The following is a 16,148-nucleotide window of genomic DNA, read 5'->3' as shown; positions in this document are numbered from 1 at the left end:
GACTCTTAGAATACGGAGCTTTTGAGATTTATCCGAGTCTTTTATTGCGTATTAACTTATGACGGAATGCGTCTGGGCCCATTACGAACTCTAGGTTCGTTAGGAATTTAATTAATACGTAACTCTTATTTTCGAATTATATCAGGAATGAAAATTCTATCTCTTTTAGGATTTATGTTGGAGTGCAACACCTAATTCTGACAGGTTTCTATCTTTTATGACTTTGCCACTTTTAACGACTACCTTTTACGGCGGTTACTATTCTTAGCAGGTTTCTATAAATAGCAGTTTTGGCTGAAATGAAAGGGTGATTGAGATTCGTTATTTTATAGGAGATGCGTTGCCAAGTGGAGATTTATGTTCTCATCATCGAACCTTCCCTTTCGGGAATGGGGACAAAAGTAGGTGTCTACAGCTCCAGATATGCTACTATATCCTATCAACACAAAGAGCTCACAATGAACAAGATGTCCCAGTTGAGGTAGCAATTGATAATAAGAGTTTACTTTACCTTATCATCCAGAGCCATTCTGTAGAAAACATCATGTAGATGTTAAGCATGTGAAGGAGGTCCGACATCTTAACAGGGAGAATCCAAGAGTCAATAAAGAAGAAAAGTGAGAAAGCATAGAAAACATAGAAAACATAACTGATGCATCCATCCAATTAGCATAACCATATCTTGCAACTCCAAGATCTATCATTTAGAATGTTTACTTTTAAGTTTAATTAATCTACTTTTACTAATTGTTTATTTACTTTTTTTGAAGGAAATTACTGTATTAAGAAATATTCATTGTTACAAACAATAAATTTCTTGCATAAGATCCAAGATTCACTAGTAAAGATTTGGATAAAAACATCTTAACAAGAAAGAAAATAGGACTACTTTTAAGTAAAACTCAATGCCACCATCTGTTCCCAAAAAGCACCAGTAGAGATTTCTGCCAGATTCATAAGGCTACTAATTCAGAGAGCTTTCCTAACGTCTATATATAAAGTCAAAGTTACAGCATCAGGTGCAGCAACACAAGAACATGCAACTTCAGCAGTTCAAAAGCAACCAAGGGGGTGTTAGTAAGACACTAAGACAGCTATGTAAACTTCATTCAACAAGAAAACGGAAAGCAACAGGAAACTCAAAATAAACTCAAAAGATTAAACCTGCCACTGTGTATCAACCGGAGGAACCCAAAATTCAAGCAGCTATTGATATCTGAATCATCGCTTCAGTTGCCTTCTGGCTAAAGCAGGAATTTTCTTCGGGATATATACCTTGTAGCTTACCTGCACCATTTCACCACCCCGCATGACAAACATTGACTTCTTCTCAAACTGTGTGTCCCCATCGGTTTCATTTGTATTATCATTCCTGCTTTCATGGCCAGAAGATGGAGCAGAAGAGGAAGCCTCAGAAACAGCAACGGTATCAACTTTTACAGTGCTACCTTTACGACCAATTTGGGGAGATGCAACATCCCTAGTATAATCCTTGCTGTTAGTTTCTTGTGGTACACAAAGTTTACATTGAAATTTTTCTTGTGACATCATCTTCTCATTAGAATCCTTCACTATCATCTCTTTAGGAGCTGATAGGTTTTTCTGTGAAGATTCTCGTGGGGTCAATTGTCTCTTCCAGGTGTTCTTTGCTCCAAGAATCTCTTTCCTGAGATCGTTTTTCCTTGCGTTTGGATGAACGCGGACTAGTTTTCATGGGGGATTACATGAAAAACAAACAAACAAACAAACAATAAGGCCCCAAAATTGTTTATTTACTTTTGAGTCTTACTAATTTACTTTTATAAATAATTAAATTTCTCAACTCAACTCCAATTCACATCAAGCCATCAATGGAAACTTTAATATTCCAATCAGAATGCTTCTATGGCCATCAATAAAATCTAATTGCAATCTTGGAAGGAAGGGGAGAAAGGGAAAGGAAAGAAAATGAAGCAAAGCAGCAAGAACAGAAACTACTGTCAAGCCAACAACATCTAGCGATCCCGACTGACACAACCCCCAAGAAGCTCCTTCTTGTACTCAGCAACTACATCTCAAACTAGCAATCAAAGCACAAAAAAAAGAACCAGGCTGCAAACCAGACCCTAAAAGTAAACTAAATCTTTTGAAAAGGAAAATTAATCTCTCCAAAAGTAAACAGAACACGTTAGGGTAAAAACTAATTGAACACACGACTAAAGTTCAACACAATCTCGTCTTTGCCTACATACATCTTAAGTACAAGCCATCACCTATCTCAGCACACAGTCTCCCAAAAACCACTAAGAAACACCACAACTTTACTGCATTCACACATGATCAAGCCTGACAACGACTACAACAACTAGACACTTCTGACAACTCCGAACCTAGTCCCGAGATTGATTCTAAGCCACCAACACTTAACAAACTGCAGTCACACTGATGTTGGCCTGGTGCTAAGCAGAAATAAACCAAGTTCACAAAATGTACACTCCACACTCAAGCCAGAAAAAAAAAAACAACTCCCAGCCATGAGCACTACCTCTATCTTTGAGAAAATTTATCAACATCTCTAAACATTGCACGTTTTTTAGCTCCGCAGCCCAGGCTTATAACATACACAAAAAGACCAGCAGAAACAAAGGCCGAACAGAAGCAGATTGCAGCAGCACAGAACAAAACAGAACACCATCTATTAATCAGCTATTGCATTTCTCATAATAGTCATCATAAGAATTCTGAACACGGAAACCAGCCTCACGAGTTTACTTCTGAGCATGATTGATTTACTATTACCAAGTTTCAATCTACTTTTTAAAATAAGAGAAAAGAATACTTTCATGAGAGACTATTTCTAGCAACTTACCTATGTGAACCTATACTTGCCGAAGGTCGTAATATATGATAACAAAATCACCTCCAGAAATAACCATTAGAACATGCACTCCATAGGCCATCTAAAACCAGCGATGCATATTCATGTAATTGCAAAATGATAGACACCTAAATTCTTAAGATAATTGTCACTTTTCAAAAGATCTGCATCAGTATATTACAATCAGATACTTTTTGTTTACTTTTAGATGGATTGAGTTTACTATTAGAGAGATTAGTTTACTTTTAGTCAATTTGGTTACTTTCATTTTGTAACCAACAACAGCATCACCCTCAATTAAGAGGGCAAGCAGGAGAAAGTCTCTGTAACAGCAGGCTACGGAAGCAACAACAAAATCATTAAGTCATCTGATTTTCTAGAGATTTAGGTTTAGAGGTTTAGTTTACTTTTATAGAGATTTAGTTTACTTTTGATCAAGTAGTTTTAAAGATCTGAAATTCATAGAGAGCTGCCATTTAAATCAACGCAACACTTTCTAGTGTTTGTTCCGAAATCAAAACAACCAGAAGAACAGGAACAATATTATTCATTCATGAGTTAATTGTAAGTCTACTTTTGAAGCAGCATTGTAGAAGTAATTTTCCACACCAAACAATTTTACATCAAACAATAAGTTACGCATTATTTTCTTATCAATTAGGCCTAAAACTGAACTTGAAATTCACTCGCAACATTCTTGAATTCCGCCGAAATTAGAACACAAAAGAACTCGACAAAATTGGCTAACAATCACTAAATTCAAAATTATAGGTTTTGAATTTCAAGCAATTGTTTCAAATAATTTAATTAATCATCACTAACAAAAACATCATATATTTAGCTGAGATTACTTAGGAAATTTTGAGTTTTAGCATATCATACAATACCTGATTTTGAGCTCCATTTCGTAAACTCGAGTGACGAATTAAGTGCCGCAAATAAAATTTGAAGTTAAATCACTAGATTAAACAAGCGTCCTTCGAATTTGCAGCAAATTGTGACGAATCCATATTCTTTTTTGGGTGTTGAAAAGAGACTGGAGAAGTTTTAGAAGAGAGAGAAAGTATCGATGTTTGTTTTTGAAAAATTAGAAAGGTAGGAATAATCGGCGGTTAGGATTAGATCACGTCCGTTGATTTCAATTCAATCCGACGAATGAGAAAAGTTCTCATTATAAGGAAGTTCTCATCTTAGAGGAGGTTCTCACCAGAACCTGGTCATATATATATATATACATATATATATATATATATATATATATATATAGGTGGACAACCCGTACAAATGAGTGGGTCTATGATCCTTAGGATAATGATATGTGCCATTAGGGGTGACGTGGCATACCATATGTATTTAGTCGACTGGCCTTATGTATTTAGTCGACGTGGCATGCCATTAGGCCAATATGTCTTATAATCCTTTGTTCCCTTTTTTTAGTCATTTTTGAGTAAAGGGTATCCTACCAGCATACCGATAGGATATCATGTACTATCTCCGTTTTGAAAAGATCTTTACATTTTCTGCTTTAGTCTGTTTTATAAAGTTCTTTCTTTATTCTATTTTTGGACATGAAAATTTACTACCTTACCCTTCTTACCCCACAATATTTATCATTTTATACCCATTTTCTCTTACTTTATTCATTTTTTTCTTACATTCACCCACTTTTTTACACATTTATCTTACTTTATCTATATTTTGTTATATTCAACCAATTTTCCTATCTCTGTCTTATTTATGCAAATAGTAACTGTAAGGATATTTTTGAAACAGAAGTAGTATAAATTTTATCGGTTACGGTTACGGTTACACTGAATAAAGACCTCCAATACATTAGGCTCTCAGCATTAACCTTTAGACAAAAATATCATTGGTTGGTCGTTCCTTCATGAGTAAGCTAATTAACCTAAATCACTTTTTAATAAAGCTGGGGTTAAATGCGATTTATGACCGCATCCACTTTAGCTACGTAAGTGGCACTTGACTCAAAAGTAATGCTCTCGTACCAAATTTCAGACCAAATTGGCCTTCTACTCCTCAAAATGTGGAACCCACTATCAAACCTCTAGCTTTTTTGCTGGCTGTTTGGTTTTGCCCTATAAATAATGCTCGCTTACAATTCCTTTCTCCCCTTTTCCTCTTCTTTCCTTCTACCCCCTACCTATAAGCTATTCCGGCCATGTTGTCCGCCATCCTCCCTTCCGAATCCGCCGTTAGCAACCCTTTGTTTGCCTTTAACGGCGGTTTTACCCCCTGGGAGAATCTCGAATCTTTTTTTACCTCCACTCAACTTAAACCTAATAATGATCAAAATAAACCAAAGTCAAAACCCATCCTAAGTCGTTACCATGCCGGTTTGGGTTTAGGTTCGGAAAGTCCAAACCTAAGTCGTTACCATGCCGGTTTTGGTTTAGGTTCGGAAAGTCCTAACCTAAACTGTTACCATGTTGGTTCAGATTTAGATTCGGAGAGTCCAAATAAGAAATCTTATTTTGACCAACCCAATCTAAATCCTTTCCATGCAGACTTCGAAACCACAAACCAACAATTACCTTGTTTTGATGACAAATTTAAACTAAGTCGTTACCATGTTGGTTCTGATTTAGATCTGAAAAGTCAAAACCAAAAATCCCCTAGTTATGACGAACTCAGCTCTAATCAAGCCCAACCAACCCAAAACCCAAACCCAACCCGTTCGAGTTCGAGCTCTGATGATCCAAACCAAGACCGAAACGGTTCAAATTCACGTTCATGCCCCGAAAATCCGGTTACCGACGAACGTAAACGTAAGCGTATGATATCAAACCGGGAATCAGCGAAACGGTCTCGGATGCGGAAACAAAAACACGTAGAAAATCTAAGGAACGACGCGAACAAACTTAAAGTCCAAACCCGGGAGCGGTCCAACAACCTACGGGTCATGACCCATCAAATCCAAGTAGTAACGAGAGAAAATGAACAACTGAAAACCGAGTCAGTGATTCTCCAAAGGAAATTAATGCAATTCGGCTATATTTGGAAACTCCAACAACTTCAAAAACAATGTTCATATCTTCATCACGCACCTCTACATCCGACACTCTCATGCACGCCCATGCAAATAAATAACTTGACTCAAAATCAACGTATTTAATTATAGACTAATTAAGTACGTAATTTACGTCAAGAAAATTATCAAATTAAGATGCGTGTATATAAGACTAGTCTATATATAAATTAATAAGTACATGTTAGATCTGAGATATTAGAGATATAGGAAAATATATTACCCACCGTGATATATAATAAATAAAACGGAGTAAGGATAATGTGATTAAGTATATGAGGCAATTAGGCAAATATTAATTAAATTAGATGTATGTGCGCGCTCTCTTTAATTTTAAATGTTCTCCCGATCTATAATCTATGTGTAAATTTTAAGAGATTAGAGTGGTTTTGGGATGATCTTTTTTATTAATTATATGATTGGACAGCCCGGGTGCGACCGTCCTTTCTTTGTTACTTACTCCATGGATGGGAATTTTTTTGCAGTTTCCTGCTTAAAAATGGAATGTAATTATTCTATTGTATATAAATAAAGTTGGTGTTTTATCGTTAAGAGTAACTTTTACTTTAATTCATGGCCTTTTTTACAATTTGACGTGTTAGATTTGTTACACAATTTCGACTTCGTGAGCCAAACTTGTCTTTTTGAATGGGTTGGGCGGTTGTGCCTCAACAAGCTTCTTGGACGTTCAAGAATATTTCAGTTGCTGCACTTTATGTTGCAGGGTTTGTGCTCACTATAAGAAATACCATTAACGATGGAAAATCCCGTCGTTAAAGACAAATAATCGTTGATTAATGATGGGATTTCTGGTTGTGAACCCGTCATGACAAAATGTGATCAAAAGAGAGAGGATTTGTATTGATGATCAAAACTGAATGAATAATTATTACAATGATGATAGTCTTTTATAGCTTAATACATTCTAGAAGCTACTGAAATCTGTTACAACTAACTCCTAGAAATAAGGAAGTTGTACTAACTGAAAGTGCCAGCGTGGCATCTCTCATGCACAACAATTTAGTACGTACTGAACTAATGCCCAAGGCTGAATAATTGTGCAACATGTATAAGCTTAACAGTCCCCTCAAGATGGAACATCACAAGTTCCAATCTTGGACAACAATTGTTGAAACTGTGCAGAAGAAAGAGGCTTGGTAAAGACATCTGCCAGTTGATGTTCAGTGGGTAGGTAAGCAAGATGTAGTAGGCCTTCCAACACTTTGTCACGTGTAAAGTGACAGTCAATCTCAACGTGTTTCGTTCTTTCATGAAACACTGGGTTCCTAGCAATGTGCAAGGCTGATTCGTTATCACAGTGAAGGCTGATAGGTTTGAGATTAGTAACTCCCATGTCTTCCAATAAGTTAACCAACCAAGTTACCTCAGAAGATGCTGCAGCCATTGCCCTATATTCTGCTTCTGCAGATGACTTAGAAACTGTGTTTTGCTTTTTAGATTTCCTTGAAACTGGTGACCCTCCTAACAGCAATACATAACCAGTGATGGACCTTCTAGAGTCTGGACATGATGCCCAATCAGAGTCTGAGAAAGCTTGCAATCTAATACATTCTGAAGCTTTTAGTAGTATACCTTGTCCTGCTGTATGTGCCAAGTATCTCAAGGTGTGTAGAGCTGTAATGTGAGGAACCCTAGGATTTTGCAAGTACTGGCTCAACAACTGAACTGCATAGGACAAATCTGGCCTGGTATGAGTTAGAAAGTTAAGTTTCCCAACTAGTGATCTATACCTTTCTGTGTCAGAGTACAATTCTCCATCTGATAGTGTTAGCTTTACATTAGCTGGTAAAGGGGTGATTTCTTTCTTTGTGATATCAAAACCACAGTCACTGAGCAACTCTTTGGTGAATTTCTTTTGGCTAAGAATGATACCTTCAGAAGTATAGCCAACTTCAATACCTAGGAAATAGTTAAGCTTCCCCAAATCTTTGATGCTAAACTCTTAGTGCAAGTATGCTTTCAAAGCAGTGAGTTTGTTGGAATCTGTACCAGTAAGGATGATATCATCAACATAAACTGCTGCTATATTAATATGACCTTGTTGTTTATGAATGAACAAACTGTAGTCATGCTTGGATTGAATGAACCCATGTGTTTCAAGAGCAGCCATAAGCTTTTCATGCCATTGCCTTGAGGCTTGTTTTAAACCATATATGAATTTGAGCAGCTTGCATACTTTGTTGTCAGGGTTATCAATGCCTTCTGGTACTTGCATATACACCTCCTCTTTTAATTCTCCATGGAGAAATGCATTGTTAACATCTAACTGAAAAAGAGGCCAGTTTCTGCTAGCTGCAACAGCAATCAAACATCTTACAGTTGTCATCTTTACTACTGGGTTAAAGGTCTCTTCATAGTCAATCCCATACTTCTGGTTAAACCCTTTTGCAACTAATCTGGATTTACACCTTTCCAGAGCACCAGTTGACTTTAACTTGACTTTGAACACCCACTTGCAACCTATAGCCTTTTTCCCTTTAGGTAATTTTACCAATTCCCAGGTAAAATTCTGATCAAGTGCATTGAGTTCTTTCTGCATAGCTTCCACCCATATTGGTTGTTTTGCAGCTTCATCATAAGTGAGAGGTTCTGTGATGTCACAAAGATGTGATAGGAGAGCTTGGAACTCTTCAGGATAAGTGTCATAAGAAACTAAGTTGCACCAGTGCTGAGTGAACTGAGCTGGAGAGATTGGTTCTGAATTTAGGATAGATGAGTAGCACTGATAAGAATCTAGATATGTTGGTTTTCTATGTGTTCTTGTAGTTGTGGACTGCCTAGGTGGAAAGTTTGTAGAAACATTCTCAGGTGCAACATGTTCATCAAGAGTAGTTGGTGTGGAAGAATGTATATCAGTAGTGCTAGATGGGAAGAGAGAATCAACATCTCTAGAAATAGGTGAAGAAATGGATTGAGTGTGGGTGGAGGATGAGTTTGGGGAAGGAAATATAGTGTCTTGTGAGGGAGAATCTTCCTGGAGATTGGAGAGTGAGTTTGTTGATGGGAATATTGTGCCTGGGGAAGAGAAATCAGGTGTATCAAAGATTACATGAGAAGAAATAACAGGTAAGTAGATGGCATGTGTGTAAGAATTATTTGGAGAATTGTGTTTGTGGTAGAGGTGGAAGGGAAAATGTTTTTCATGGAAATGAACATCCCTTGAGACAAAGAATTGATTGGTATCAAGTTCTAAAACCTTGTACCCCTTCTGAGAAGTGGAGTATCCCATGAAAACACATGGAGTTGCTCTATGGCTCAGTTTGGTTCTTCCTACTCTAGATGTGGACACATAACAAAGACAGCCAAATGTTCTCAGGTGAGACAAATCAGTAGTCTTCTTGTGCGGTCTAAAATATGGAGTATCAAGATTGATTGATTGCAATGGCATCTTGTTGATCAAATATGCAGCACATAGCATACATTCACCCCAAAATCTGGCTGGTACTTGAGATTGAATGTACAAAGCCCTTGCTGTTTCTAAAAGATGTTTGTGTTTTCTTTCTACCACCGCATTTTGCTGTGGTGTTGAAGGAAATAATGCCCTTGGTCCAAGTATGCATTCAATGATAAGTCTAATATATGCGGTGCAGTATTAATTAACAAGTTAATAATTCAGTGAGATCAAGTGAGCTGAATGCCTAGCTAGAGGCCGCTTCAGTTCAAGTGGAATTAATGATATTAATCCACAGCTTACTCTTGACTGAACCCGTAGGGTCACACAAATAGTACGTAAACGGATCAAGTATTTAATGGCATTAAATACTCCATCTATGGATATTCGGAATCGACGGATCTTGGTTTCAGTGGGAGCTGAGATCGTCACAAGCAAGAAATGAATACTCCGGAAACGATGATATTGCCGGAAACGGAAATATGGATCGTATCGGAAATATAAATATTATCCAAGTCGTAGATGTTGCCGGAAACGGAAACATGGTACGTATCGGAAAATATTATCGGAAATGGAAATATTGCCGGAATCGGAAATATTGCCGGAAACGGAAATATTGTCAGAATCGGAAATATTATCGGAATCGGAAAATAATTCCGGAATCGGAAATATTAAATATTGTTCGTATCGGAAATGAATTCCGGAATCGGGAATTTAATCGGAAGCGTATCGTACGAATTAGCATCGGACGAGGCCCGCTAGACGAAGGCCCAGCACGAAGCCAGGCCATCGCCCAGCGAGCCAACACGCACCATCGCATGCCAAGCCTCGACCAGGCCCAGCGCAAGGCCAGGCCCAGCCAAGGCCTGGGGCGCGCGCGCGAGAGCACAGCAGTGGGCCGAGCGCTGTGCGCCTAGCGTGGGCCGCAAGGCTTGCGCGGGTGTACGGTGCTCATGCAATGCTTGTGCGGGAATCCTAAAGCAATCGGGATTCGAAATATGATTAAATCCTAAAACTATTAGATAATGATTATTTAATTAGAGTCCTAGTAGGATTATAATTAAATAAATTAGTATCCTAATAGGATTCCAAAACCTTTTCCATAACTCTATAAATAGGTGCCTAGGATCACATATTTACATAGATTATTCAAGTATTCAAAGTGAGTTTTTGAGAGAAAAATTCAGTCACATACCTTGCCTAAAAGTGCCGAAATTATTAGTACCTTAAGGGCGATTCTAGTTGGTCAATCTTAAGGCGGATCCGGACGTGCTGTGGACTATCTACGGAGGGACGACACTTGGAGTCCTAAAGACTTGTTCTTGTTCGGTTCGGGCGCAGCTAGGGAAGGCACGCAACAAAGAGTATGCATCTAAACTATGCTATATGATTATGTGTAAATAATATGTATTCCAGGCTAAATGGTTTTTCCGCATGATTTATGAATTGTCATATGTATCATAACCTAACAGTGGTATCACGAGCCTCTTATTATTTACATAATCTAAATTGCATGAACATGGTTAAATATTACAAATTTGCAAGAATTAAAAGGGGTGATTAATTTTCGTAATTGTTAATTAATTGCAAATTGCGTTTATTTAATTATACGTACGCAGTTTTTCGGCAGTTTCTTCGTTACTCATCCAAATCGAGTGATTTTTGTGTCAATTCCGCATGTAAAAGGCATTCTAAAATTTTGACAAAACTAATATTTTTCTGCCGAACCCAGAATTCTTAAATTCGAAGCCTAACTATGACTTTTCGAAGGTTTTAGTTTTTCGAATGCGAAATTTCGTAAATTTAAGATGTTAAATTAAATATTTGCGATTCTTGTTGATAAATCTTGAATTTTTGATTGACCTACTGTATATGTTTAACAAGTTTGAATGCCTAGCCTTGTTAATTATGCAATCTAATTTGTAATTATGATTAATTTGTTGAAAATTAGAATAATTTAGAATTAATTTGATTTTCATAATTAATTATAATTTAATTAGATACCTATGATTAAAAACCACCATAAAAATTGTAAATTTAAATTTTTATGACCTAAACTTGAATCAATGTTAATCGGAAATCAATTGAATAATAAATTTTCGATTTTTCGCCCTAAAATTATGAAATTAATATTAATTTATTAATTTGTCATTTAATTTTAAATATAAATATTTTAAATTTTATGCGATTCGTTCATATAACTTGCACGCACAAAGCAATGGACGCTACGTGTTACCCTTAAGGGGTGTTGTATAGTGCGGGCATGTGACGACGAGCAAGGGAGCTCGTCGCCCATGCGGCACGAATGCAATGAGCAAGGGCATGGTGCACGAGCACAAGGCAGCAGCCCTGCCTTGTGTCGTGGGCTATGAGCAATGGACGAATGGGCATGGGCGAAGGCAAGGCACGGCAGTCGCGTGTGGGCAGCAAGCGAGCTGCGCCACAACGCACACTGCCTCGCGCGCAGCGAGCGCAAGCTCGCGTGCCACGAGTGCTGCGCCCAGCGTCGATGCCGCGCGCAGCGAGCGCTGGCTCGCACCAAGCGAGCGCTAGCGAGCGCGCACAGCATGCGCTGGCGAGTGCACGAAGCGAGCGCTGGCCCGCGTGCAGCGAGCGCTGGCCCGCGTGCAGCGAGCGCTAGCGAGCGCGCGCAGCGAGCACATGCTCGCGTGTATCGAGCACTGGCGCGCGCGCAGCGAGCACCAGCTCGCGCGATGGCTTGCGAAGGGTAGAAGCAGCAGCTATGCGACGCAGCGCATGGGCTGCGCGCACATGGCCAGCGATGGCTGTGTGCGTGTGGCCCATGGGCGTGTGATGCGTGAGGTGTTTGCGTTGCGATTAGATTGTTTTGAAATTTTAATTTGAAATTTTCGGTTTACGTAATTTTAATTAATTTTAAAATTAATAATTTAAATTATTTTCTTGGATTTTAATTTTGAATATTGTAATTATAATAAATTTTATTTATTCTAATTATTTTACTAAAATTAAAATCATGAATTAATTTAAATACGACTGAAATTAAATTAAACTTTTTGGATTCAATTACAAATTTATATGAGCTTTAAATTTTAATTAAATTTGTATGTTTCCGGTTAGACTAGAAATACATTTTTATGTTTAAAATTAGTAAAGCATATGAATTTATTGGTTTAAGTGGGAGCCCTTTTAGTCATAAACTCTTGATTAGGTCTACAAATCCTTAAGGTTAAAACAACTTGATTAGAATTAATAAGGACTGAATAATTGGTAGATTATTGGTGCCCTTGATTAATTGCTGCAAATGTTTACGTGATGCATAATGTGTTTTACTAACCAGCTATGTGGGCCATTCATGATAATGAATGGGTGAATGGTATATATTGTATATGTACTGTTTTGCAGGTTATGAAGTGACTAGTATGGCCCAAATAGGATAGAAAATATGGTCTGCGTACCATTAATTTGAATGTAATTGGTCTAAAGTACCAAGGTTGTTTTTCAATTCAAATATGGTCTGCGTACCATCAAATAGTTGTAATTAGTTTTAATTATAGCTTATCCTATTTGAAGAAAATGGTGCCTCCCACGGAGATTTTCAAGACGGACTTTGAAGTTAAAGCTTCAAGATGAAGTCGGGCCATACTAGATCACATTTATCTTATGCATGTTTTAAGTTATTTATTGCTTTTAAATATGTCTTAAAATGCATGAGATCAAAAGCTTGATTATGTTGCATGATTAAGGATTTTAGTTCACTTAAAATCTAACCAACATAGTAAGAGCCTTAAGTTCCAAACTTAAAAAAAATTGAGTTAAAAGGTGCCATGCCAAAATATACACTTGCTTGGATATCCTTTACATCAATCTAGTAATAGTTTTCGCTCAGCGAGGTGTTACTTATTGGTCCTAAAGGGGCAAGGTACACAAATAATTGTGAGTACATGTTAGTTTTGGTGAAACTCAACGATATAAGTAAGGAGTCCTTTTATGTCGTGGCAAAATCGATAGGTTTACCTAATAAGTTCTTAGACGTACCTATCAACCAAGAATAGTTTCTAGACTATTAGCAAAAGTCTTTTGCTTACCTAAGATGTTTTAGGATTAAGTCGACAAACTGTGCTTAGTTCTTCAATGATTTTAGGATCTTGGAATCATTTTATTCACACCTGCCGGAACACATAACTTGAATAAAATGCTTAATAAACATTGAATTATGCATGTATGCTAGAATTTAAGTTTATTAAGAGAAACTGTGAATGGTTATTTATTTGTTTATTCTTTTCAATTGTAGTTTTTAATATGGCAAACAATAATTCATTCAACATTCGATCAATTCTCGAAAAGGAGAAGTTGAACGGGAAAAACTTCCTTGACTGGCAAAGGAACTTGCAAATAGTTCTTATGCAGGAAGAAAAGGAGTATGTCCTAGAAGAGGCGATGCCCGAAGCCGCAGGCGACGGGGTCACTCAGGCAGCCCTCAATCGTTAGATTGATGCCAACAAGGATGTGAAATGTCTAATGCTCGCCACCATCAGTGCGAATCTGCAGAAAACGTTCATCAACTCAGATGCTTTCACAATCATCAGTGAGTTGAAGAACATGTTCCAAGATCTGGCTCGAGTCGAAAGATTCGAGACTCATAGGCAAATTCTTGAGACCAAGCTTAAGAAAGGGGAGCCCGTAAGTCCACATGTTCTCAAAATGATTGGACTCATTGAGAATATGAGTCGGCTGGATCAGCAATTTTCTCAGGAAATGGCTATAGACACCATCCTCCATTCTCTTCATAGCGGGTATGATCAGTTCAAACTGAACTACAGTATGAATAGTCTGGACAAAACGCTCACTGAGCTTCACGGTATGCTGAAGACCGCTGAAAAGACGCTCAAAAGTGATAAGCAGGATGTGCTTATGGTGCGTGGGGGCAAGTTCAAGAAATCTGGAAAGAAGAGGAATGCTAAGAAAGGTGGCAACAAGGCCAGCCCAACTAAGCAAACTGGCGCTAAATCTGTAAAGAGGAAGGTCAGTCAACCCACTTCTGAATCCGAATGCTTCTACTGCAAGAAGAAGGGGCATTGGAAGAGAGATTGCTTGAAGCTAAAGGAAGATCAGAAGAACGGAACAGTCGTTCCATCTTCAGGTATTTTCGTTATAGACTGTATACTTGCTAATTCAACTTCTTGGGTATTAGATACAGGTTGTGGCTCACACTTATGTTCCAATCCACAGGGACTAAGAAGAAGTAGAAAGTTAAGCAAGGGTGAAGTCGACCTACGAGTGGGAAATGGAGCACGGATTGCTGCATTAGCTGTAGGAACTTACTATTTGTCGTTGCCCTCCGGGCTAGTTTTGGAACTGGAAGAATGTTTCCATGTTCCAAGTGATACTAAAAACATCATTTCAGTTTCTTGCTTAGATGCTAAGGGATTTTCCTTTTTAATAAAAGACAATAGTTGTTCGTTTTATTTTGAAGAGATGTTTTATGGATCTGCTAGATTAGTCAATGGACTTTATTTATTAGATCACGACAAACAAGTATATAACATAAATACCAAAAAGGCCAAAAAGGATGATTCAGATCTCACTTATCTGTGGCATTGTCGATTAGGCCATATAAACTTGAAACGCTTAGAAAGACTTCAAAAGGAAGGAATTCTAGAACCATTTGACTTAGAGGATTATGGTAAATGCGAATCATGTTTACTTGGCAAAATGACAAAGCAACCTTTCTCTAAAGTTGGAGAAAGAGCAAATGAACTATTGGGTTTAATCCATACAGATGTATGTGGACCAATGAGTACAAATGCTAGAGGTGGTTTCAGCTACTTTATCACTTTCACTGATGACTTCAGTAGGTATGGTTATGTCTACCTAATGAAGCATAAGTCTGAATCCTTTGACAAATTCAAGGAATTTCAGAGTGAAGTAGAGAATCAATTAGGCAAGAAGATTAAGGCACTGCGGTCTGATAGAGGCGGTGAATATCTGAGCTATGAATTTGATGACCATCTGAAAGAATGTGGAATTCTATCAGAATTGACTCCTCCAAGAACACCACAATGGAACGGTGTGTCGGAACGGAGGAACAGAACCTTTCTAGACATGGTCAGGTCAATGATGGGTCAGGCCAAACTTCCATTAGAATTTTGGGGACATGCACTAAATACAGCTACACTCACTATAAATAGAGCTCCGTCTAAAGCTGTCGAAAAGACTCCATACGAATTATGGTTTGGAAAGCCTCCAAATGTGTCTTTTCTTAAGATTTGGGGATGTGAAGTATACGTCAAACGATTAATTTCAGACAAACTTCATCCAAAATCTGACAAATGTATCCTTGTGGGCTATCCAAAGGAAACAAAGGGGTATTACTTCTACAATACATCTGAGAACAAGGTGTTTGTTGCTCGAGATGGTGTCTTTTTGGAGAAAGATCACATTTCCAAAATGACAAGTGGGAGAAAAGTAGACCTCGAAGAAATTCGAGTCGAACAACAAACTCTAAAGAATGCTCAAGATGACATTCAGGATGAAACTCATAGATCTTTAGAAGAATCTGGTGAGAATCATGGTCAATCTAGAAATGTTACCCCGCGTAGATCGCAAAGATATAGATCTCAACCGGAAAGGTACTTAGGTATTTTGACGAACGAGAGCTATGATGTTCTATTACTTGAAAGTGATGAACCTGCGACTTACAAACAAGCTATGACGAGCCCTAGCTCCAAGCAATGGCAAGAAGCCATGCAATATGAATTAGACTCCATGTCTGAAAACCAAGTATGGGATTTGGTCGATTTGCCAGATGGCTACCAAGCCATTGGAAGCAAATGGGTTTTCAAACTGAAAAT

The 16,148-nt window shown here is 37.9% G+C and overlaps 1 protein-coding gene and 1 long non-coding RNA gene across 2 annotated transcripts; one reads left to right on the top strand and one right to left on the bottom strand.

Annotated features, from left to right (window-relative positions):
* Positions 1-864: 864 nt before the first annotated feature.
* LOC130470575 (uncharacterized) lies at positions 865-4,047 on the bottom strand. Its single transcript, XR_008931258.1, has 2 exons — positions 3,745-4,047; positions 865-1,703 (listed from the first exon to the last, which is right to left on the bottom strand). It is a non-coding gene; the product is annotated as an uncharacterized lncRNA (long non-coding RNA).
* Positions 4,048-4,984: 937 nt separating this feature from the next.
* On the top strand, positions 4,985-6,083 carry LOC110792423 (bZIP transcription factor RISBZ4-like). The gene has a single exon (XM_021997225.2). The coding sequence runs from the start codon at positions 5,037-5,039 to the stop codon at positions 5,988-5,990; it is 954 nt and encodes a 317-aa protein (XP_021852917.1). The 5' UTR covers positions 4,985-5,036; the 3' UTR covers positions 5,991-6,083.
* Positions 6,084-16,148: the final 10,065 nt, after the last annotated feature.

Source organism: Spinacia oleracea, chromosome 3, assembly GCF_020520425.1.
Source record: "Spinacia oleracea cultivar Varoflay chromosome 3, BTI_SOV_V1, whole genome shotgun sequence".
NCBI lineage: Eukaryota > Viridiplantae > Streptophyta > Magnoliopsida > Caryophyllales > Amaranthaceae > Spinacia > Spinacia oleracea.
The sequence above is the reverse complement of the archived record's forward strand: the minus strand, read 5'-3'. Positions and strand labels throughout refer to the sequence as shown.